The sequence below is a fragment of the Zingiber officinale genome, chromosome 6A, assembly GCF_018446385.1.
Source record: "Zingiber officinale cultivar Zhangliang chromosome 6A, Zo_v1.1, whole genome shotgun sequence".
NCBI lineage: Eukaryota > Viridiplantae > Streptophyta > Magnoliopsida > Zingiberales > Zingiberaceae > Zingiber > Zingiber officinale.
Genome location: NC_055997.1, coordinates 99,172,564 through 99,194,531, shown reverse-complemented (window position 1 = coordinate 99,194,531; position 21,968 = coordinate 99,172,564). Strand labels below are relative to the sequence as shown.

The 21,968-nt window shown below is 37.7% G+C and overlaps 4 protein-coding genes across 8 annotated transcripts; 2 read left to right on the top strand and 2 right to left on the bottom strand.

The window, feature by feature from the left end:
- Positions 1-66: 66 nt before the first annotated feature.
- On the bottom strand, positions 67-5,546 carry LOC121997130 (receptor-like serine/threonine-protein kinase ALE2). Its single transcript, XM_042551389.1, has 15 exons — positions 5,397-5,546; positions 5,056-5,326; positions 4,334-4,453; positions 4,099-4,257; positions 3,808-3,921; positions 3,600-3,728; positions 3,332-3,520; positions 3,177-3,254; positions 3,020-3,088; positions 2,828-2,935; positions 2,383-2,754; positions 1,989-2,279; positions 1,446-1,832; positions 1,051-1,294; positions 67-954 (listed from the first exon to the last, which is right to left on the bottom strand). Exons 2-15 carry the CDS (start codon positions 5,129-5,131, stop codon positions 267-269), a joined length of 3,024 nt encoding a protein of 1,007 aa, XP_042407323.1. The 5' UTR covers positions 5,132-5,326; positions 5,397-5,546; the 3' UTR covers positions 67-266.
- A 666-nt stretch (positions 5,547-6,212) lies between these two features.
- On the bottom strand, positions 6,213-12,005 carry LOC121997128 (syntaxin-32-like). Of its 2 annotated transcripts, none has more exons than XM_042551386.1 (6): positions 11,772-12,005; positions 11,332-11,591; positions 9,812-10,062; positions 9,570-9,739; positions 8,930-9,127; positions 6,213-7,849 (listed from the first exon to the last, which is right to left on the bottom strand). In XM_042551386.1, the coding sequence occupies exons 2-6, from the start codon at positions 11,567-11,569 to the stop codon at positions 7,690-7,692; spliced, it is 1,017 nt and encodes a 338-aa protein (XP_042407320.1). In that variant the 5' UTR covers positions 11,570-11,591; positions 11,772-12,005; the 3' UTR covers positions 6,213-7,689. The 2 variants fall into 2 exon arrangements, with proteins under 2 accessions (XP_042407320.1, XP_042407319.1); XM_042551385.1 differs by having other exon boundaries at positions 11,332-11,619; positions 11,772-12,004.
- Positions 12,006-12,153: 148 nt separating this feature from the next.
- Positions 12,154-16,694, top strand: LOC121997126 (malate dehydrogenase, glyoxysomal-like). 4 transcript variants are annotated; one of them, XM_042551384.1, is made up of 10 exons: positions 12,154-12,372; positions 12,454-12,533; positions 12,960-13,169; positions 13,902-14,216; positions 14,365-14,454; positions 14,544-14,627; positions 15,144-15,179; positions 15,276-15,365; positions 15,438-15,532; positions 16,310-16,694. In XM_042551384.1, exons 2-10 carry the CDS (start codon positions 12,462-12,464, stop codon positions 16,380-16,382), a joined length of 1,065 nt encoding a protein of 354 aa, XP_042407318.1. In that variant the 5' UTR covers positions 12,154-12,372; positions 12,454-12,461; the 3' UTR covers positions 16,383-16,694. The 4 variants fall into 4 exon arrangements, with proteins under 4 accessions (XP_042407318.1, XP_042407317.1, XP_042407316.1 ...); XM_042551383.1 differs by having other exon boundaries at positions 12,154-12,388; XM_042551382.1 differs by having other exon boundaries at positions 12,155-12,372; positions 12,954-13,169.
- Positions 16,695-17,189: 495 nt separating this feature from the next.
- Positions 17,190-21,202, top strand: LOC121997129 (glutaredoxin-like). Its single transcript, XM_042551388.1, has 4 exons — positions 17,190-17,351; positions 18,590-18,678; positions 20,621-20,719; positions 20,937-21,202. The coding sequence occupies exons 1-4, from the start codon at positions 17,296-17,298 to the stop codon at positions 21,011-21,013; spliced, it is 321 nt and encodes a 106-aa protein (XP_042407322.1). The 5' UTR covers positions 17,190-17,295; the 3' UTR covers positions 21,014-21,202.
- Positions 21,203-21,968: the final 766 nt, after the last annotated feature.

Genomic DNA, 21,968 nt, shown 5'->3' with positions numbered 1-21,968 from the left:
ATTTTAGATTCTCATGTGCAACCATTTTGTGGATTGTGTATATCATTCTATCTCAAATTCATGTTATTCACCCAAACAAAAATTGATTTACTTTGAGATCAAATGAAGAAACAAAGTCTACAAACACATCTCAGAGCCAAAGAGTTTTTTGAAGTCCCAAATAAACACAAAATACTACACAAAACAATCACAAATACAAGAACATCACAAGACAATACAATTGCAAATTGATCTTCCAATTTTTATTCCTATTCTTATTTTACTACTCAATCGATTTGGACTCTACAATTTGTGCCCTCATAATTCCATGGCTCATCGAGATATGTTCTTGACCAAAACCTAAGTTCTTCTCCATGCTCACTCATGCTCCCAGTTGATGATGTACTTCTTAGCTTTTGCCAGAACTGCCTGTTCTTGCTTGCTATTAATGGACCAGAGCTTGACTGCCTTCGAAACAAATCAGAATCTTCACTATTGAAACTTATAGGTGAACTGAGAAGACAGGACTCCAAGAGCACTCTCTCAGCTTCGATGCTTAATCCATTGCTAATCCCTGCCACTGCATTTTGGGTAGACAGATTCTCATGCCCGTAAGTTCTTGTTCCATTGTTCCCGTCGCATTCTTGGCAAACTAAGTTTAAGGCTTGAACGATCTCCCCCATGAATGGACGGTGAGAGACTTCAGGCTGAATGCACATTGAAGCAATGGCTGCAACTTTTGCCACACTGTCAAGTGGTATGTCTGTGCCAAGAGCTGGATCAATTATTGTCACCAAGTTATCCATGTTTGTTAGAAGAGGGCGAGCCCATACAACTAAGTTTTCTTGGCCAGGGGGTTGTAACATGTCAACGGGCTTCCTTCCAGTAAGAAGTTCAAGCAGCACAACCCCATAGCTATAGACGTCACTCTTGACAAGGAGATGCCCGGTCATTGCATATTCGGGAGCCACGTAACTAAGAAAGAACACACAAACGATTAAAGTTAAGGTGCAGCGAACCTCAAGCATATGTGAATTCACCCGATGCTATAGAACAATATTAGGTAATTACCCAAAAGTTCCCATTACTCTAGTTGAAATGTGTAAACTTCCCTCATCAAATGCTGCTCGAGCCAGGCCAAAATCAGACACTTTGGGGGTGTAATCATGCTCTAATAGGATGTTGCTGGACTTGAAATCTCGATGTATGACCCGTGGGCTTGAATCTTCGTGCAAATAAGCAAGGCCTCGAGCAGCACCAAGTGCGATCCTCAAACGAGCACCCCAATCCAGCGGAGAGGTTTCCTTGTCGAACCCTGCCAAGAAAGTACAGTGAGTGAACAAAAAGAAATGTTTAAACACACTATTCAATTCAATCAATTGCCAGTCACTTGTAGCATAGCTAATTGCAAAGTGGAGCAGACTTGGCTCATCTTATAATGGATTCAAGATCATCCTACTGTTTACCGTGCAAGTGTGACTCCAGACTTCCATTCGGTATTAGTTCATAGATAAGGCATCGTATGTGCTCCTCTACACATATACCAATCAACTTGACTAAGTTCCTGTGGTGCAAACGGCTAAGCATCTCAATCTCCGCAAAGAACTCACGACCACTTTGTTGGTCATCTCTCTTAAGAACCTTCACAGCAATCCTGGTTCCATCTTCAAGTGTACCTTGGTAGACTAGCCCAAAACCACCTTCTCCAATAATACTACTTTCCTCGAATCTCTTTGTAGCTCTTTCAATCTCAGCTAAAGTAAATGTCTTTGCTTGTCCAGTATATGTTGCAACATTAGAGTTTATTGATGCCGATTCTGAACTAAGCCTTCCAAGTCTCATGTGTCTGGTCCCTGCAGGTTATCATCACAAACGTATAAATTAACAAACGCAAGGAAAATCGCGATTCCTACTGATGTAATAAACCCATGTATCCACAAAGAGATGCTTTGAGTACAAAAAGTTCATATGAAAACAAAACATAGTTATCAATCTTTATAAGACCATACCTGACGGAGCGACAAATAATGGAAACATTTTCTGTATACTTGTAGCAGCAAGATGATTGCGATCACTTTGTTTTAACTGAAGCAGCCACACAGCCCCCACCCCCATGCCCAAAAGTAAGGTTACAAAACACGATAGAACAATAACAGCAATTAGTGTTCCACTAGCTCTCTTCTTTGGTTTCCCCACATCAACACCAAGAGGCTTCATTGCCCTTAAGTTATTGTTATTCGCAAATGCCTTATCACCGTCGTTACTATCAGCAGGAACTATAGGTGGAGATTGAGGAAGTCCTGGAAAGATAAGCATTTGTAAAATTCCATTCGAAGACTGTTAGCTCAAGAGAAATGAAGCCGCCATTAACAATAAAATGACTAAAAACAAGTGTATACTAACCTGGATAAAGAACATAGAGAACAGTGTAGTCACCAAATAAGGATGTGTTTATGGCTATATCCTTGTGCCAAAATTTCTCAAATGTGAACAATGCTGTTGAATTGTCAAACATCTCCTTGACAGGAATTAAATCAATAAGGACAACTGTGCTCTCAGACTGTTCGGTGGCAACATTTGCTCCCATAATGCGCACTTGACTCTGGTTCATATAGATCCCGAAAGCCACTTCTTCTGCAAACTCAGGAACCAAGGGGAAGAATGTATATAGTGTGACATTTAGACGAAGTCCAACTCGAATTGGCAATACACAGACACATGACGATCCTGGAGGGGGATTTTCTAAAGGATCCTCACACACTAATGATGTACAATCTGCATGATGACAACATACATATTAAGAAAGGAACCAACTTTAGCTGACCAAATGTGCAGAGGATCTGAATACCCAAGTTTGGAGGTGGTGGTGGTAGGAACAACATAGGTGGCGCCTCCACTGAGCTTGAGGATTCAGGATATGAGGCAGGAGGAGTGAGCATGGGGGAAAGATTTGACCCTGTAGCAAAAAATTATAAAAAACAAAAAAAAAAAATGTTTGATTCATTTTAAGGAATATGGGAAGAACTAAGTCGAGTTTTACAATCATTTGATGCATAAGGGGTAGTTGACGAGGAAGGAGCCGGAGTGTGAGTCACGGAAACAGAGGAGCCTGCAGCAAAAAGGAAAATTAAATACAGGAAGCAGACTTATAAATTTACACCTTTCCCTTTGTTGCTTTAACTTTTATCTCCCAATACCTTTATGAGAGGGTGGAGAAGCATGATGCATTCTGTTGTACTTGGGGAAGATCTCAGGAGGTGGAGTAACAGTAGAAACTTCATAAACCAAATAAAAAGAACTTTTTAACCATGGATTCTCTACAAAACACTTTGTTTTCAAACACAATATCCACCTGAAATGTGTGGTGGTGGTGAAAATGGAGAAGCTGATGCAGATGAATGTTTTCCTCTTTTTCTAGCTCTTCGCTGTTGGACTGGAGATGCAGGTATTTCTGGAGGTTGAGCATGTGATACTGATGAACCATGTAATGAATTTGAGGGCTTAGCTTTATCTGGCACAGGGCTTAACATAGGGGAAGATCCTGAAGGGAAGGGAAGGGCAATTATAAAAAAACTCACACAATTTGCATTTTTTTAAACTGAATTACTCAAACAAATTACCTTGTGAGGGTGAAGTATCTATCAGAGGCAAATGCTTATAGGCTCCAACTGGGGGTGAAGCAATTGGCTTTTCAGATCTCTTCCCGTTAGCGACAGGGGAAGCCACTGCCGCAGGCGGCATTGAAGGTCCTGCATATTAGATAATTTAAATAACAAAGCATGTCGATCTAGAGCTCCAACAAGCAAATGCCAGTTTCTCTTTGCTCACCATAGAAATAGACAGCATGTGGAGCAAATGCAGCTTTTGGATCCATCCTTGGCATGATTGGTGTTTTGTTGGATGGACTAGGTTGAGATTGTCTTGGGGACGATATAATGGATCCTGCAAAGTAAATGAAACATTTATAACTTGGAACACACATAATCAACCAAGATCATGTGACAATGTATTAATATAAGACATCGTTCAATTCTCTATGACAAGCATCAGTGACGGTGGAGGTGTGTATGTAAAGGATTATCCCCATTCTGCAAGGTAAAGAAATAAAACATTGATTACCCGATGAAACAGGAGTGCTCGGTTGACTTCTTGTTGATGGAGCTATATCTCTTGGCCATTTATCTCCATTAGCATCATTAGTAGAGGGAGAAGAAGGTAGCACGGAAGGAATTACAGGGCGAATGCTAGGTGGCACGGCATCATATGTAGGCAATGACACTGATGAGAAAGAAAAACAGACACTTGGATTAAAGTATGCTAACCTTTTTTACCTAAGTAATCAAAGCATTCTTACCATTCAGGGAAGCAACTGATCTAGGTGCAAATGCACTTCGATTTTCCGGAGATTGTGCAGGACTGCTCACTTTCTGTGATGGATAGTCTAATGAAGCAGGCAAAGGAGCTACGCTGAACCCTGCAATAAAATGCACACAGAAGATAAGTTAGAAGTTAGGACACAAAGCATAAGTTTTGTTTACACCTTGCAATTATACTTTCAGAAGAAAGTAATCTAGAAAATGCCAATAAATAAGTGCAATATGAGAACTGTAGGTAATGAAATATGTACACTCAGTGGGTATATATGAAGTGTATTTTAATTGCCAAAGTAAGCTTTAGGTAAGAGCCATAAGAAAAGAAAATAGATAAAATGATGTGTTTGTGATGCTGAAATATTGACAAAGCATAGGAAGTTCTTCGCAACCAAAAATTCAGCATAAACTCAGACATGAGTTTCATCCAAAATAATTCCTGCCAAAACATTGTTGTAATACAATGCAATTTGCGATAATACCTGAAGTAAAATCCGTCAAACCCATGTTGGAAAACAAAATAAATGGCTGAATAACAATTGTTAAATCACTAAAAACAACAAGGTCTTGACAATCGTAATCGAATTGGTAAACGAGAGAGCGAGGATTGCATCAAATGTGCGATATATCACACTCCATTCACGCACGCAAGAATCTGGAAAGAAGATAAACAAAAGGAACGTTTTTCCACAGTAAAATGGGTTACCTTCCAGTCGAAAAATAGCAGAAGTAACCACCACAACTAAAACACAAGAAAGCTCCCATCGCCAACCTATCCTCATTAATGGAAAAACAGCTGAGCAAACTTTAAGCTCGAATAGGCTTCATACAGCACGAAAATATCTCCTTTTTAGCCGCTTCCGCCGATAATGCATCAGGCAGTGGCACAGAGCCCGCGATTTGGAATGGGGGTCGAGTGGAACGAAAGCTTATAGCCAAATGCGGCAAAGAGGGAGCTCAGAAAGAGCACGCTTTAACTATCAAAGAAAACAAAATGTGAGCAAGAAGGAATCTGACTTGGAGAAGGCAGCGCAAGAGATCTACTACCGCATTAAAGTTGCTGAACGAGTTGGTGGATTCGAGGAGAGCATTGAGTGCTCGCGAAGGAAGAGATCGCGGGAGGAGAGCCAAAGTCTTAGATCATCTTTCTCCCTTTGCCAGGCAGTGTGACTGCTTCACTGAGCCCGGCGTTTTGTAGCTTCGTCGCCATGTGTTCGGTTAGTGAACCGAGGAAAGGTAGGTCTGAGAATTCCCAAAGTGGGAGGACCAATCTATAAAATTCGAACCGTAGTCTAATTTTGAGCACGTTTTTATACATAAGTCCTTTAAATATTAGATATTAGTTAATCTAGTTAGCCCCTGGATTTATGATAATTTTTCTTTTGGGAGAAACATATTTCTTTTCTTAATAAGGTCGAAAGTGAATTAATTGAGTTAAAGGGGGGCATATGAAATTACTTGCCATGGGGACCCAGATAAGGCAATATTTTTACAGCTCAAAAGAACCTCCAAAATGAAATAATGTTACAATATTTAGCTTCAATCTAGGAAGATTATTTGTTTATTTGATTTTATTAATAATAATGAAAATATTTGATTGGTAGGAAATTATTTTGGATCTTGTGAATAACAATAATAATTGGAAGAGTCCAATGATATTGCTTTTGGGAATCAATCATACAATTCCAAGGGTCCCATAGATTTTTCTTTCCTAAAGCTTTTAACTTTGTTTTTAATGTTAATTTGATCTTTTTTTTTTAATAGATTTGGGGTGAGAAGAAACAGAAGAAGAATTTTTGTTTTTCATAAATAATATTTTATATGTAAAAATAAACTCAAAATTTCAAATATACAACATAGAAGACATAAAGCCATTGGTCCTTTGATATGGCCCTCTCCACTAATATGACAGAGCAAAAGGCACATATTTCTCTTGGATCTTGTTCCACATGAGTCTTCATTGACTACTAAAAGGTTCATGCTTTTCACTTATCTTTGCCTACTCACACTGGTTGAAGAACTAAAAAACACAAGTGTTTTAACGTCTCAAGTGCCGATCGGCGGGTGGAATGGGGTGCGACACAAAGAACTTGTTAAGCTGCAACCCGGTGATCGAATTCTGATGAAGAGCGCCAAGCAAGCAAAGCTCAACTCTTAATCAAAATTAAGAGTAACTTGTAGTGTTTACATGATTGGAAGAATCCTTTTTTTTCCTTTTTCCTCTGAAAGAACAGACAAAAGCTGAACAAGTCTTTTACTGTCCAGTGCTGCATAAGAGGAATTCCAATTGCATGTGGCAGGAGAGAAGCTTTATTGTTCAGTAACAAATTGTCATTTTCATCACATATAAATCTCCTTGGTATGGCTTGCAACCACATGAAACATATACTTTGGCTCATGGTTTCATTCCATTGGAACAATTAAAGGCTGTGGCAGGAAGCTGCAAGAACAAGGTATTCTTTGCTTGTGCTGTAAAGATCAAAAGGTAACATGGTGGTGTGCATATATAATATATTCCCCCCTCAAGTTACTATCACATGGAATTTTGGCAGGTTCTAATTGATTTAAGCTACTGAGGTGGTCTTAGATTCATAATATGGCTTAAACAATAATTTCCAGTACATGATCTTCACTGAGATTTACAGGTAGAGCAAAAGTAATAGCAGAGAGAGCAATAGGAAAGAACAAGTGAATTAATTAGGTTATGGTTCCCTGTTTATACATTAGATAAGTTTTTTCAATGTGGCATGGTATGGAGTTAGAAACATACCTTGGCTGAGCAAGAATAAATCTTCAGTAGAGTATCTGGAGTAGTAATCGAGTCCCCTTTTAACCTTCAAGGTGTGCATCAAAGAGATTATCTCATAATCTCACTGGTAGACATTATTTTACAATTTTTGTACCAGATTAGCACTAAGACTTTTCAAATAAGAAATAAAAACATAAAACAATGTTCCAATTTTTCTTCTCCAGGCTTGCATAATCATATAAACCTTAAATAAATTTTGCACTTAGACAAAACTAGGAGATAAATTAACACTTCCAATTTGAATCCAACAATTCAACATATTCCATGTTAAACTAATAAGCATTCATTTATATTTTGGCTTTGATAATATTTAAGGATCATTCCTATCTTTGACACTAGAGGGATACAGTTGTACGACTATAAAAATATATCTTGTTCAAGTAAGACCACAGCATTATTTTATTTTGGTATTTGTAATTTCTGAAGTTTTAGCTGTTAAAACACAGGATTATACAGCAATTTGCCACTAACCCAGTAAAAAAAACAAGATCACTGAGAAAAATATAATAACAAATATGGTTCTAAAGGAACCTATGCAACAAAAAACAGGAAGATCATGAGGAAGACCATAAGCACAAAGAATATCTTGATCATCAGCCATCTGTTGGAAGATACACTGGTGAGGTACTTTAGAAGTTGACTTTGAGCTCCTTCCACATTAGCCAATGTGTCATCCATGTTTTCATCAATCCTTCCATGGTCAATAGCAAACTAGTTAATGAACTGAAAAATCAGATGCTTAGCAAGTAGATAGTATCAAGCTATATGCTTCATTGCAAAATGGACAAGTTTGAGCATAAATTTAAAAATCTTTTTCAAAGTTCAAGAATTGTTGACAAAGTATTAAATCAATTTGGTTATTAGAGTAGTTATTCTTGCGAATGTCCATAAAATAAGTTTATATTTGAATATAAAAAAAATTCAGAATATTAATTTTCAAAGAATTGTAGTTCTCTAATCATAAGAATAGCAATTTTTTGATCTATTCTTGGAAGTCATTCTTTAACTACTCCATTCTTTAAAGAATATATCTCCTTAATAAGAAGATGTTGAGCTAGCTGAGTGAATTGAGCAGGTTGATAATGGAAATCATTCTGATGGATCAATTAGACCAGACATAGCAGATTGAGAGTGACAGACCATTTAGGTTGGATGGTCGACATGCCTACCAGACTAGTCAAAGCAATTGGATTGAGCAGATCACTAGGTTATTGGGTAGACCAAGCAAGCATATTGATCAAGCCTATCGAGCAAAGCGGATCAAGTGAGTTGAAAGGGTTGATCGAGCTAGAGGGTCAATTTGACTTGATGGGCCAATTAGACTGGGAGAGTAGACCAATGGGTTAATTAGGCGAATTGGGCTTAAATGTCTCTGTTGCACAGGAATAAGAAGATCGTGCAAACTAGAGGAGTCGTATAGAATATCTCATACAAAGAATTTATCATCACGAAGATTATTATTTATCTAATCCTTATAACATTTTTATAACCTAAACATAACACTGCTTATTTTATATTTATTTCATTCCATGAATATAACTATGCAATCCTTATTCCTATTCCGTTCCTTGTTTATTATATTCCACAAACCAAATGCACCATCAACTTCTATTAAACCAAGGAATATGAGGAATATGGATCACTTTAATCCTTGATTGAAGGAAAAACATGCATAAAATTTCTACCAGATTATCCTTTAACAAATGCCACAGAATCAAGTACAACTAAGAATATAAACAAAAAAAACACTCAAGACGATAAGAAGAGGAACCTGAGTGCAAGCTCTCCCTGTTGCGAGACCATTGTAGCAAGTTGTGTAAAAATATTGCTCAGTTCATGAATTGTTGATTCAACACCCTGAAGTGCTTCTGATCTGCTGTTCATGTAGCTGTCCTGCACTGCAGCCATTTGTTGTTGCTGCTGTTGTACCAAAGGTTGAGTTGATGAGGAAGGATCTGCATTTGTCCTCCTATAAATCAAGAAGTATCAGAATTTGCACAGCAGCAACAAAAATAAGTATCAGAATTCACAAACAATGGATGATCACAGAGAAATATTCGATTGACTACAATTAGTTTAGGCATGTGGAATAGTTAAGGAATCACCAGAAATGTAATCCATTCTAGGTGGTGAAATATCCAATGATGAACTTTGACAATTGGTGAGGAGAAACACAAAATGGAAAAGGTTCACTTTTTAGCAAAACCTTGGTAAAAGAACTAGATCAGAACCTAGCGACACTAATTTTGCAAGCATATTCATCAAATGGTGAGGGAACAAGCATGACTTCATGATGATGATGGTAGTTGTCAAATGATGAGGATACAACAATGGAATGTGAGACATGCAAAAATACTAATTTAGATCCAGACAGTAAAATGTAAGAAGATGTTTGTGTTTCAGCAAATTACCCAAGAAACAAGGAAGAAGAATTATTTGTGTCACTTTCCCATGGTGCTGGGGTGGAAGAGTCATGATGTCCTCTGGAGGCCAGGGGGCGTTGTCGAAGGAACGGATTGCTCGAATCCTTTGAGGATGATGAGGAAAACAATTGTCTTCTGTTTTCATGAACCTTGAAGTTCTGTAGTCATAATTAAAGTCCTAGTTAATGGTTTCAACGACTTTTCAGGACATAAAAAAGTACCACATGCACCTCTGTACGCATTGTTAGAACTTCTTTAAACTCCTTTGTTGCATTCATCAAACGATTCTTTAAATTATCAACCACAGTGGTTGAGTGACTGGAAGTATCCCTGGACGTATTCCCACTTTCATTTTGTGAGTTACAGAGGAGTTGCAGATCTACAACTGCAGAATTTAAACCGGTAATGTCCTGTTTGATGACTGTTGTAAGTTCTTGAATCTCAACACTGGGGTCGTCAAATACTGATGTTCTTTTTGCCACTGCAAACGAAGTGTCTTGGCATATGAATATTTGAAGCCTAAAACAATGTATCTATAATTCATAAAACAATCAATGGACATTAGTTCTAAAAGACCAACAGTAAAAATACAGCATCCTATCAGTCACAGAGTAACCCATCCAATACGTGTTCCATGTAAAACTGAGATCAATAACATCTGCCAAGAGGGTCATACCCAGTAACTCTTCAATCATTCAAGAAATTTTCATGATTTCATCTGTGCAAATCTATATCAAATTTGCAAATTACTTGCTAGCTTCAGCTCCTATGTCACTGAAACCAATATCAATGTGTTAAAATATTACCCTGTTTTTGAAATTTGATTGTGGTATGCCCTAATTCACACATTTCACAAAAGGAGATACGTGGCTATGAAAATATCCATTGTTTTCATGATCTTGCAATTCAATGAGCATAGCTCTTGATTTGAAGTCTGCAAATCTCATTGTGTGCTGCTAGAAGATGGCTTAACTCACAATGATGTTAAAACAAAAAATTGTCAACTTATTGTCTGTTCTCCATCATTCAATTTGATCATGATTCACGACACACCCTAATTTAAAAGAAAATACATGACTGAAAAAAGTTATGCAAGTAACAAATTTTCATGGTCTTGCAATCTAACAATCATAATTACACTATTCAAACATAAATGGACTCAAAGAAACCTAATTTGGCTCATATAAAAGAGACCCATAATTTCAACCTCTGTTACTCAATTGCATCAGAGAAAATAATTGTTATTCTTTGATTTGTGCTAGTTCTAAGGCACGAATGCCATATGTTTTATCACATTAGTAAAAATTGAGGGCATCTTTAGCTCATGTTTATGCTTCTACTCACAAGGAGATACATGTAAATTGATAGCAATAGTTAACATAACAATTAATAATGACTACCGACCATCGGCTATTGTATTTGTTCATTCTCAGGAAACAATAGCTGTCAGCCTTCCTTGGGATGTCACATGACATCTTACTGAAAAGAAGTGGAAGCAGATAAAATGCATTCAACTTTGACCATGGTATACCAATAAAGACTTCGTTTCTGAAGGAACAAACAATACTTAAGATTTTGGATATTATTAACTGCTATGAAATTTCTACACCATTGTAGTAGCCCAATTGTTGCCAGTCGCACCCAAACAGTTCAATTCAACAGGCATTAGTGTCAGATGGAAATAATTTTTGTGAAATTCAACACAAACCTATGAAGCAATGCAATTTAACGAACGATGATATGCACTCACATTTTGCGAGCTTAGCAAGCTTCTGGGATGTCTGGTGAATTCCCAGCCCAATTTTGGAAGCTCTCTTGTTGAACTCCGACTGGGTCGAGACAGCCGCTTTGGAACCATCCAAACTTAATGCATCAGTTCCGCTTGGTACTTCTGGTGCGAGTGAAACTGTCTTCTTCAAACTCTCGACAGCCTTGACGAATTCCAGAGTCCGGTCCCGATAAGTCGCTTGTCCGACTCGTGAATTCATCTTGAGCTCTGCAGCACCAAATCTGATCCGAGGGTTTCCGATTTAATAATCTGGATAAATTGATAATTATAAGTAAAAATCAGATACACTTGGCAGATCTGAAATCGTCAGCCAAAATAAGATTTTTACGACTCGAATCAGCGAAAAAAAAAAATCCAAAAGTCGGAAATCGCAAATTAAGAGATTTAGATCAGATAATAACCCCTAGAATGCCGCGTCGCATTCGAGGAGTTGAAGATCCAACAGCATCGATCGCAGCGAGGATTCTGCCATCGACGAAATTCGATGGAGATACTATAGCCGCGAGGATAACGAGAATCGAATCACGCCTTGCGCATGAAAAGTAAACGAGGAGGGTGAGCAAGAAACGCCGGTGAGTGATCGGTTGCCGCCGTCGACGGGTAACCGAGGATACCGGTGATGTGCTTTGTTTCGGAGATAAAAAAAACCAGAAACGCTTCGATTTCACCGGGCCGTAATGGGCCGCAAAGTATCAGGCTTCCAGCCCAATAAGCCACAATGAAAAAAAAAAAACTATCTTAAAATTATTTTCAACACAAATGATCGATTTGGTCTTGCTTATTCTTCTCTACGGCATTACGTCAAACGTCTTTTCTACGGATCTGAGGAATAAGAAATGTGGAAGGCGAAGCAACGAGCGAAGTCCTTCGGATGCGAGTGACAATCGTGTCCACAGCAACAGGATGAGGAATTAGGGCGTTTGATCTCCACAAACGTATCCTTCCGCCCTACTAACCACGAGCATCGCCGTCGTCTTAGCCTACTTCCCGTTCCTTTATCCGGTCCGACCTCATTCAAGTAGGATACTGGGTTTCAACCTAAATCGATCGCTTTTACCGCCCCTCTCACGAGCATCCCTGCAGGAGATAATATGCAGCAAAGCGCTGAGGCGAGTCGACGAATCGCCGCGCTCTCTGCGCAACTCCACCCACCCGGCCTCCAGGTCCGCTTCTAGGGATCAATCTCTGCGTTTATATCGTTGGTGGTCGTTGCGTCAAACGTGTGGATTGGAAAGTTAAGTCTTTTCCAAGATTAGCTTGCAGTAGGAGAGACAAATCTGAGCGATTGAGGAAAAAAAAGTGTTGTTGTTTTGCATAGTTCGTCAAAATAAATAAATAAACAAATAAATAAAGTAGCATCAACTTTTTGCTTAGCTATTGCAATGGTTGGAGTCTGATTTGATTCGATTTCTCTCTATGGTTTCGATTGACTCTTCAGTTCATGGCTTTGGGTTGTGCAATTATGACAGTTGAACTTCATGCTGGTCTCTCGATTTACTGTGTGTATAGAAGTTTGTAACTTCAATTACGGAGTTAAGTAGAGTTGTCTAAATCTTACTTAATGTTATTTGTCTTGCTAAAAGATGCAGGGAATTCCACCATTGAGACTAGAGAACTGTCGGGCAAAAGGAGGAGCGCCAGGATTCAAAGTAGCAATATTAGGTGCTGCAGGAGGAATTGGACAGCCCCTTTCATTGCTGATGAAGATGAACCCCCTGGTGTCTGTTCTCCACCTTTATGATGTTGTGAATTCACCTGGTGTCACAGCTGATGTTAGTCACATGGATACTGGTGCTGTGGTAAATTTCTTCTCTTTCTTTGCTTGGCCATCGACAGAAATTGTTGTCTTATGAGATGCTATGTTAATGTCTTAGTGAGTTTGTTGCAATATCAAAGTACAGAAATTCTATCCTGCGCGCTGTTCATTATATTCCTGCTGGAACTCTGGGGGTCGATTACTTAGATGGAAGATATGAGTGTGAGGAGGGAAATTGACAAAAAGATGTACATAAATGATGGAGCTAGATATGTAATTTTATGATCCATTTCCTCCTCTCCCTTGTATTTTTCCACCTTAGTAATTGAACCCTAGTTGTGAACGTAAATTCATGTTAAAATAAGTAAATGAAGGTTTCTATAGGCTTTGTAAAATATAATTCTTCACATTCTTTATAATTAGTATAGTCGAAGTGTGAAATATATTAATTGTATTATTTTACTGCATAGGAAGTCTACCTTTGAAGGGGAGCCTTGGCGCAACGGTAAAGTTGTTGCTTTGTGATCAAAAGGTCACGGGTTCGAATCCTAGAAACTGTCTCTTGCAAAAAGCAGGGTAAGGCTACGTACAATGGATCCTTCCCCGGGACCCCGCATAGCGGGAGTTTCGTGCACTAGGCTGCCTTTTTTATAAGAAGTCTACCTTTCCCTGCAACTTAAACATAAACTTTGTCAACTAGCATGAGAACATCTTTATTCTATTGGTCGCTGTAATAATGTAGTTAAACTCCTGAGTTCTTACTGTATTGATGCAGGTGCGGGGATTCTTAGGGGCACCTCAATTGGAGAATGCACTTACCGGAATGGATATTGTAATAATTCCAGCTGGTGTGCCCAGAAAGCCAGGAATGACTAGGGATGATTTATTCAAAATCAATGCTGGAATTGTTAGGACACTTTGTGAAGGGGTTGCTAAATGTTGTCCTAATGCAATCGTAAATTTAATCAGTAATCCAGTGAATTCTACTGTTCCTATTGCAGCGGAGGTTTTCAAGAAAGCTGGGACATATGATCCAAAACGATTGTTGGGAGTGACAACCCTTGATGTTGTGAGAGCTAATACTTTTGTGGTATGCTCCATATTGTCCTTTGCTTTATTTGTTTTCTATTAATTCTAGAAATAATAAACAATATAACTTTTTTTCTTGTATTACAATTTCTTAACTCCTAGTAGTATCTTTCTATTGAATAGTTTCCTTACGCATGGTGTACTTTCAGGCTGAAGTTTTGGGCATGGATCCAAGGGAGGTCGATGTACCTGTTATTGGTGGTCATTCCGGCATTACTATATTACCTCTTCTGTCGCAAGTGCGATAGCCTCTACTTTTTGGTTCATTGAATCATTCTGAGATCTTTACAGTCTGAAATTCACACTTTCATGCTATTGGTTTATATAGGTTAAACCTGCATCCTCTTTCACCTCAGAAGAGATTGATTACCTCACTAACCGAATTCAGAATGGTGGAACTGAAGTAGTTGAGGTAAAGGGCATTATTCTACTTCCTGAGTATATTTCTATATGGGTTCCTTGAACTTTCAAGGCTGTTCTTTTTAAATGTTTAGGTTGTTAAATGTCTATGTTAATTCAAGCGGTGAAGTTTTGATATAGAATATGTGGTCTAATCCATTAATCTTGGATTTGCGTGTGAGGGGTAATAGTTCAAAGTTATTTTAGCTGAATAGTAAATTTCATCTAATAACTAATAAGTTAGACTAATTGATATCATTTTGCCATAAATGGTTCAGACTTCTCATTTTATTCAGAGTTTATCATGTATAAACTCTTTTTAATTATTAGGGTGGTATGATTTTTCTTCTTGTCCTTATGTTTGGAGCATTATTGCAATATTTCAAGATCCTATAAATTTACTGCCAAAATCACAAGAGATTCTGTGATATATTGTATTAAATAGATTCTTGGCAATGTCAAAGATATATAGACATAATTCTTGCTCATCTATGTCATATTCAACTTATGGTTTCATCCTCGTTGTCAGGCCAAAGCAGGGACTGGTTCTGCAACACTTTCCATGGTTTGTCTAGTTTTTGTTATTTATCCTTCTTTTCACACTACTGCTTGCTTTTTTATTCTATATCTTAATGCCAGAATAACATGTGATAAATTGCAGGCATATGCTGCTGCTAAATTTGCAAATTCCTGTCTGAGGGGTTTGAAAGGCGATGCGGGCGTCGTGGAATGTGCATTTGTTGCCTCACAGGTAGAATTATATACTATCTATTCACTGATATTGTTTTAGACTCTTTGATGAGTAGGGGGGAAAATGCTGCAGGTGACAGAACTCCCATTTTTCGCAACAAAAGTACGATTAGGCAGAGGTGGAGCAGAAGAAATCTTCCCTATCGGACCACTTAACGAATACGAAAGGTTTGCAAACCTCATTTTGATGTTGTTTGTTCGTGATTTATCCTACTAATTTGGTTATAGCAAAATTTTGGAATTATAGAAGTTAGCAAGTATGCCAAGAAGCTCATCATAAGTTAGCATTATGGATAAGATTACCTACTAATAGCATTGACCGATCGGTAAAATTACCTATTAATAGCATCCTCCCATATAAGGGAGACGAAACTAGGTGGAAAGGGATTCTGAGAAAGAGAAAGATTGACCAGACAAACAATCAAGAGATCTGACTCCATCGTCGGCAAATTTAACTCACTTCGATGATACAAACCCCACCTTAGGCGACACCAAACCCCCACCTTAACCTAGCTATCAACCATTGCCCCACCTATTCCACTTTGAGCAAGTTGTATTTGATTTTACTAGGCCACTCAAGCTTTCAGTTGAAATTTTTACTAGTTCAGATTAATTAGGCTCCAATTCTATTCACCTCAAGCGAATCCAAATTCCTTGAAACTGTCTGTGCTAGGTTTGATTTTTCCTATAACAGCAACAAACTGATTAAGTCGTAGCTGTGCGCTACTTGGTTTGTGCTATTTATTGCCGAAACTCCCTCCAGAGCCTTTGAACACTTCCTAGTTTCTTTACGAGTAACCCAAACTAACATGGGCATCAATATTACAGAACAATTATGAGGATTAGTCTGATGAATGTGCAAGCTGTAAAGAGTTTATCTTTGTTTGTCACTGTTGTGATGGGTTAGCATGCCATGCCTGAACCTTTGAGTTGATATTTACACAGGGTTGGCTTGGAGAAGGCGAAAAAAGAGTTGGCAGGGAGCATCGAGAAGGGTGTTTCTTTCATTAGGAAGTGAAAGCTTGAGAAAATATTCAATAAAGTTAATATCTCCTGCTTCAGTTGCTTGTATAAATTGGTCAAGTGTCATCGACGAATGATCGCGAACATGCTGCGATATGTATACGATCTATGTTTCGGTATACGGTGCAACTTGTTAAGGAAGTATTTTTGTTTCTTTATTACCTCTCTTTCGCGTTAGTCCTGGGATGAATTAGTGGGATGAACGTATTCATTTTTTTACCATCATGTTTAGTGAGTAAAGAATGAGACAAACTAATGGTTTGTTTGTTGTGTGTAAATTAACTTAAATTTCATTTACTTTGTCTAACTCAGGTATGTTGTGCTTTTTGAATTCATTTGATTTGTTCATTCAAAATATATATTTATTGGAGAATTAAATAAAATAAAAAATAATATTATTTGAAAATGTAAGTTTCAAAGTTTAAGTATTTTTCAATAAATTTTCAAATCAACTCACTGCATCTTCCATTCTTTTTCAGTTTTAGAAAAAAAAATTTATTATAATTTAAATAAAATGTTTTACTATTTTTTTTTATTTTTTCAAACCCATCAAATTATCATACAAGTTGATTGAAAATTAGATAAAGAATTTAAGTAAAATATTAAATTAATAAACTGCTAAATTTACTATAAAAGTTGTAGATACGTATGAATCTATTAAAATAAATTTATAATTAGATTCATTAAAAATAAAAAATTTGTGAAGTTTAAAGGATTAATGAAACGAACAAAATTTATTTTGAATAAATATAACAAATGAAATTTAACAAATCAGGCGTGCTCCGCAAGCAAACAAGTGGTGGTGGTGGCAAGTTCCTCTCCGCCGCTATATATATTCGTTGCAGGTGCTACACCGCTTACGATTGACCGAAGGAAGAGCGAGAAGGTGGGAGTTGACTGACAAATTGATGGCGCTCGACAAGGCGAAGGAGATTGTTGCTGCAAACCCCGTCGTCGTCTTCAGGTGAGATCGGTCGCGATTCATCTTCCCCTCATTTGGTTTGATCGCGAAGATCGGCAATTGTAAAATTAGGTTTCAGGCGTGTTCCTTTTCTGATGGTTTAAAACGGGCCACCAACTCCAGGAATATTCTTCATTTCAGTACTCTTTTTGGTCTCTTTGTTCGATTCGGTCTCTTTTTTGGTGGATTTCTCTCTCGATCGTTAAAATGGATGTGTTAGAATCGTTATGATACCGTAAAATTTTTTGCCTCTACGTATTTTGGTCAGTTTAGGTCTTGACGAAAAATTTCTGATCGATGGCATTCTTATTGATTGGGATGGAAAATGATGAACTGAAAAGATGACCGTGACAGAGGACCGACACTTAAGTTTGATCTTATTAATAACTTCTATGTTACGGGAGTAGAAGGATATCATTTTTGCATGCCATTCTTTTCCGATTCACTGCTTTGCTCTTGTCTTTTGATCAGTTTGGGTCTTGAGTAACAATTTTCTGTGCTTTCTGATTGATGACACCTTTGTTGATTGGAATGAGAAATTATGAATTGAAGAAATGATCATCTCAGATGGCACGCTTAAATCTGATCTCATGAAAAACTCCTATACTAGTGGGACTAGAAAAGTGTCGTTTTTTGCTTGCTATTATTTTCTAATTCGCTGCTTTTGACCAAATCTTTTGATCAGTTTCGGTCTTAACAATTTGTTGTGCTTTCTAATTGACGACATTTTTCTTGGTTGGAATGATAAGTGATGAATTGAAGTGACAATAACAGATGACCCATACTTAAATTTGATCTCATTAGTAACTCCTATACTATTGCGGCTAGAAAGGTACCATTTATGCTTGTCATTCTTTTTTAATTCACTCTTTTGCTCTGAGTCTTTCGATCAGTTTGCCTCTTGAGTAACAATTGTTCTGCTTTCTGATTGGTGGTACTCTTGTTGATTGGAATGAAAAATGAACTGAAGAAATGATTATCACGGATGACCTCATGAATAATTCCAGTGGGACCTGATGATAAATTTTTTTGCATGACATTCTTTTTTAATTCCTACCCAGTGGAAAATTGGTTATGGTAGTCTATCTGATGCCTTTTGTCCTGGTACCTTTGTTATACTAAGTTTCATCTGTTGTTGCTTTAATCTAGTTTTCTGTTTCATTTTTTTTTTCTTTGTAATTTCTTGTTGTTAGCTGATTGTGGCTTCTCTTATAATTTATCTTGGCCTCCAATGTTTGCAGCAAGACACACTGTCCATTCTGTGTAAAGGTGAAACAATTGCTTGATCAGTTGGGTGCCAAGTACAAGGCAGTCGAGTTGGATGTTGAGAGTGAGTACATATAATTGAACTATAGACTTCGGCAAACCTTATACTTTAACATGCCCTTTTGTGGATATTTGCAAAGTTTTTGCCACTGATGAAGTGGATGACAACTTGTTTCTCCTTTTCATTAGGTTGTGGTTTCCCTTTATCATATGCAAAGTTATAAATTTGACTACCTTTCATATCATGATCCACCTATGTGAGAGAATTTACACATTAATTTGTTATCTTTACCATATAGAGCAATTTGATTATCACAAATCGTCTTGTCATAATCCAAAGTCTAAATTATAACATAAAATCATTCCTAGTTGGCAATATGTGAGATCCAATGGTGGTATCGAATTAGGTCTGCTTTGATACCTAATCTCACTACTCAGATGAGAGAACTGATATATTAACTTGTGACATTCAACCACTGACTTAAAATGTTTAAGCCCAACTTATTTGTGGCTCACTCATCTAAGCTTTTAAGGCTTTTTAATGGTGAGAACTAAATTGGGTTTCATACTTCATGTAAACCTAAGTTAATTCAATTGAAGCAGTGATTTTACTCTACAAGAATTGTTTCTTATTAATTCGAGTATCCTGTAGACCTTTTTCAATCATCATTTCCAAATTTTACTTGATAATATTCAAGTGGTTTAGTGATGAATGGTGCAAGTTGCTTTTCTTTTTTATGAAAGAACATCTTCCAACTATATGCATTCAACAACTTGTCTCCTACACATGAGATGACTTTTGTCTACTAGGCCGAAATGGCTTCCCTCCCAATCTTTGATCTGGTTAGTGTGCTCACTTTTGTGCCTTCTGGATCAGTGTTTTCAAGTGTTGTTTCTTATTAATCCAACCAGTGTCAGTCAACCTTGGATCATCATCTTCAGATTTTAGCTAAAGTGATTTAATCCAACCCATAAGATGACCTTTATCTAAATGTAAATAGATAAGAGCCCCACCATTGCTGACTCTGTTTCACAAACTTTGATCTGGTTAGTGTGCTCATACTTTTATGCCTTTTTGAGCACTGTTTGTTGCTCCGCATGGAAGCTTCTTGATGTCCCATTTTCTGAAATGTGAAATTTCTCCAACTTCTGACAGACATTTAATTGAATGATAATTTGGACCATTAGAGTATGGACAGTAGGCTCTTGTTAAATGGCAGTAGGCCATCTAGTCTTCATCTTCGCCCAATTAGTTGGCAACATGACAGCATAAAATAATGAGCAATAACTATTTGGGATCAGGCCAAGATTTAGTTTTATGTAAGGTCATATTGATAATGATATCTAGGTATTTTGAATAACTTTTAATTATGTTCAGTTAAGTTGTCGTAGTCTTACATTTTCAACTCCTAACTGATTATAATTTATCACACTAATAAAATCTATCGGTGGTTCATGAATATGCCCATACCGCATGCTATCTTAATCTATGTTCTCTTATAATTTGCCAGTTTAACCAAAGGATTAGCAGAAGAATCTAAACTAAACCAAATATTAGTGTGATTCAATCAGTGCTTGCACTATGGGTTTGTCTTATGCCTGTCTGATGAAAGTGATTGCCTTATGAAATACTCTCCCACCATAGTTCTTTTCCATTGAAATATCCCACCAAGCTTAGAGTAGCAGTTCCTGCTGAAAATGTTTTATCTCAATTAACTATAAACTCATTTATAAACTCCCTCGGTTAGCCTGCAAGTTTTAAAGTTGCATGAAAAATAAAAGTAAAACATCTAGGCTCAGTAATAATAATTGGTAACAAATTGGTATTATAGGTATGATTACTACTAATATTACTAGCCCATAAGGTTCAAAATGAGGAGTCAGTTTGTGCTCTAATACATAATTACCATTTGTGTGGTAACAACTACTTTGTTCATCCTTTAACATTTAAAAAGTTTGAAAGGAATTAATTCATATAATCTGGCCTCCTTGTCTGCTACGACTAGGTGATGGACCTGAAATACAAGCAGCGCTGGCAGCATGGACTGGACAGAGGACTGTGCCCAATGTGTTTATTGGTGGGAAACATATCGGTGGCTGTGACAGTACGTTCTTTATTTCTTTCATCTTGCCCTATTTTCCGAAACTAAAACTCGGTTTTGTTGTCTTATGGAATTAAAAAATTTAGGATAATGATAAATATTTGCTCATAGTTCAATGCATTGATTTATCCCAATCTAATCACGCTTAAATAAGTTAAAATTTTGGAATGTTAGCCATAGAGAACATTTTTGACCTGTATTTGGGGTGTGATATCTACAGCTTGCGTAGCGAAGCACAAGGAAGGCAAGCTGGTTCCGTTGCTGGTTGAAGCTGGTGTAGTTTCTGCTCCTGCGTAGCCCGTTAAATTGTGATGGCAATAAATAAATTGTGTTTCCAGATAAATGGTTAAACCCCTCGATATGTTTTCGATGCATGTGGTAACTGCTTTAGTGTCTGAAACTATATAATGTTGGATACAATGGCTCTATGCAATGTTCTAATGCTCCATCGTTCGACCGATGAGGTCCTAATATCCTTTTTACTTACCCTCGTGGCATCCACTGGGTGGAATCGTAACAGCGTTTTCGAACGAAAACAAGAGAAAACAAGATGCTCCATCACAGTCTATCGATATTCAACCTTTGAAATGATCTTAAGAAACTTTAATTACATTGTCTAAAGTAAAAGTTAGCAACAAGGTTATCAACAAAAAAAACAAAAAAAAAGGTTAACAATATTTTGGTACAAGTGATATTTGTCTCGGACTGGAATTTGGATGATAGATTATTGAATTTTTTTGGAAGAGGTTTGGTTATGGTAATTTATTTTCTTCGTTTTGCTGTGGGATTACGGTGAGGAATGTTTGAGGTGAGGGAGTTTTTGTTTTTTTTTTTTTTTCATGATACAAGTTGATATTGTCCGAACGCTGAGTCGACGGACGCTGGGGACATGGCACGCTCCGCTGTCTCCGATTGATGGTGTAGCTCTCCGACGAACCTGCAAAGAAGCCGAGCCGGGAGGGGTTTCCCGGCGACGACCCTCCGACGCTCAAGTCAGACAACGAGAGAGGCAGCGTAATGTGGCTACAGTAAAGAGTTGTGCATACCTTCGTCGACGTTTGGGGGTCCTTATATAGGGCCCCGGGGAAACGCGAGCACGCTTCCTGATGCGTGCACGCTTCCCCAAACATACCTTAACGAGCCTGTGTAAGAAAAGTACCTCTGGCGCCATTCCGCAATCGTCCGAGCATATCCCGGATGTGACGGTGGAAGCTTCCACCGTATGATCCTGTGTACGACTCGGTCGCCAACT

Excerpts from the sequence above, each read along its gene's own strand:
- LOC121997130 (XM_042551389.1), bottom strand. The coding sequence starts at position 5,131 with ATGAGGATAGGTTGGCGATGGGAGCTTTCTTGTGTTTTAGTTGTGGTG. Across the intron at positions 2,280-2,382 it reads TCTCTATGTTCTTTATCCAG|GACTTCCTCAATCTCCACCT; the intron begins GTTAGTATACAC and ends TTATCTTTCCAG. Across the intron at positions 1,295-1,445 it reads TCTGGAGTCACACTTGCACG|GGTTCGACAAGGAAACCTCT; the intron begins GTAAACAGTAGG and ends CTTTCTTGGCAG.
- LOC121997129 (XM_042551388.1), top strand. The coding sequence starts at position 17,296 with ATGGCGCTCGACAAGGCGAAGGAGATTGTTGCTGCAAACCCCGTCGTC. Across the intron at positions 17,352-18,589 it reads AACCCCGTCGTCGTCTTCAG|CAAGACACACTGTCCATTCT; the intron begins GTGAGATCGGTC and ends CAATGTTTGCAG. Across the intron at positions 18,679-20,620 it reads AGTCGAGTTGGATGTTGAGA|GTGATGGACCTGAAATACAA; the intron begins GTGAGTACATAT and ends TGCTACGACTAG.
- LOC121997128 (XM_042551386.1), bottom strand. The coding sequence starts at position 11,569 with ATGAATTCACGAGTCGGACAAGCGACTTATCGGGACCGGACTCTGGAA. Across the intron at positions 10,063-11,331 it reads GCTTGCTAAGCTCGCAAAAT|TGGCAAAAAGAACATCAGTA; the intron begins GTGAGTGCATAT and ends CTTCGTTTGCAG. Across the intron at positions 7,850-8,929 it reads CAGGGAGAGCTTGCACTCAG|GATTGATGAAAACATGGATG; the intron begins GTTCCTCTTCTT and ends TGACCATGGAAG.
- LOC121997126 (XM_042551382.1), top strand. The coding sequence starts at position 12,462 with ATGCAGCAAAGCGCTGAGGCGAGTCGACGAATCGCCGCGCTCTCTGCG. Across the intron at positions 14,455-14,543 it reads TATTACCTCTTCTGTCGCAA|GTTAAACCTGCATCCTCTTT; the intron begins GTGCGATAGCCT and ends TGGTTTATATAG. Across the intron at positions 15,180-15,275 it reads GTTCTGCAACACTTTCCATG|GCATATGCTGCTGCTAAATT; the intron begins GTTTGTCTAGTT and ends GATAAATTGCAG.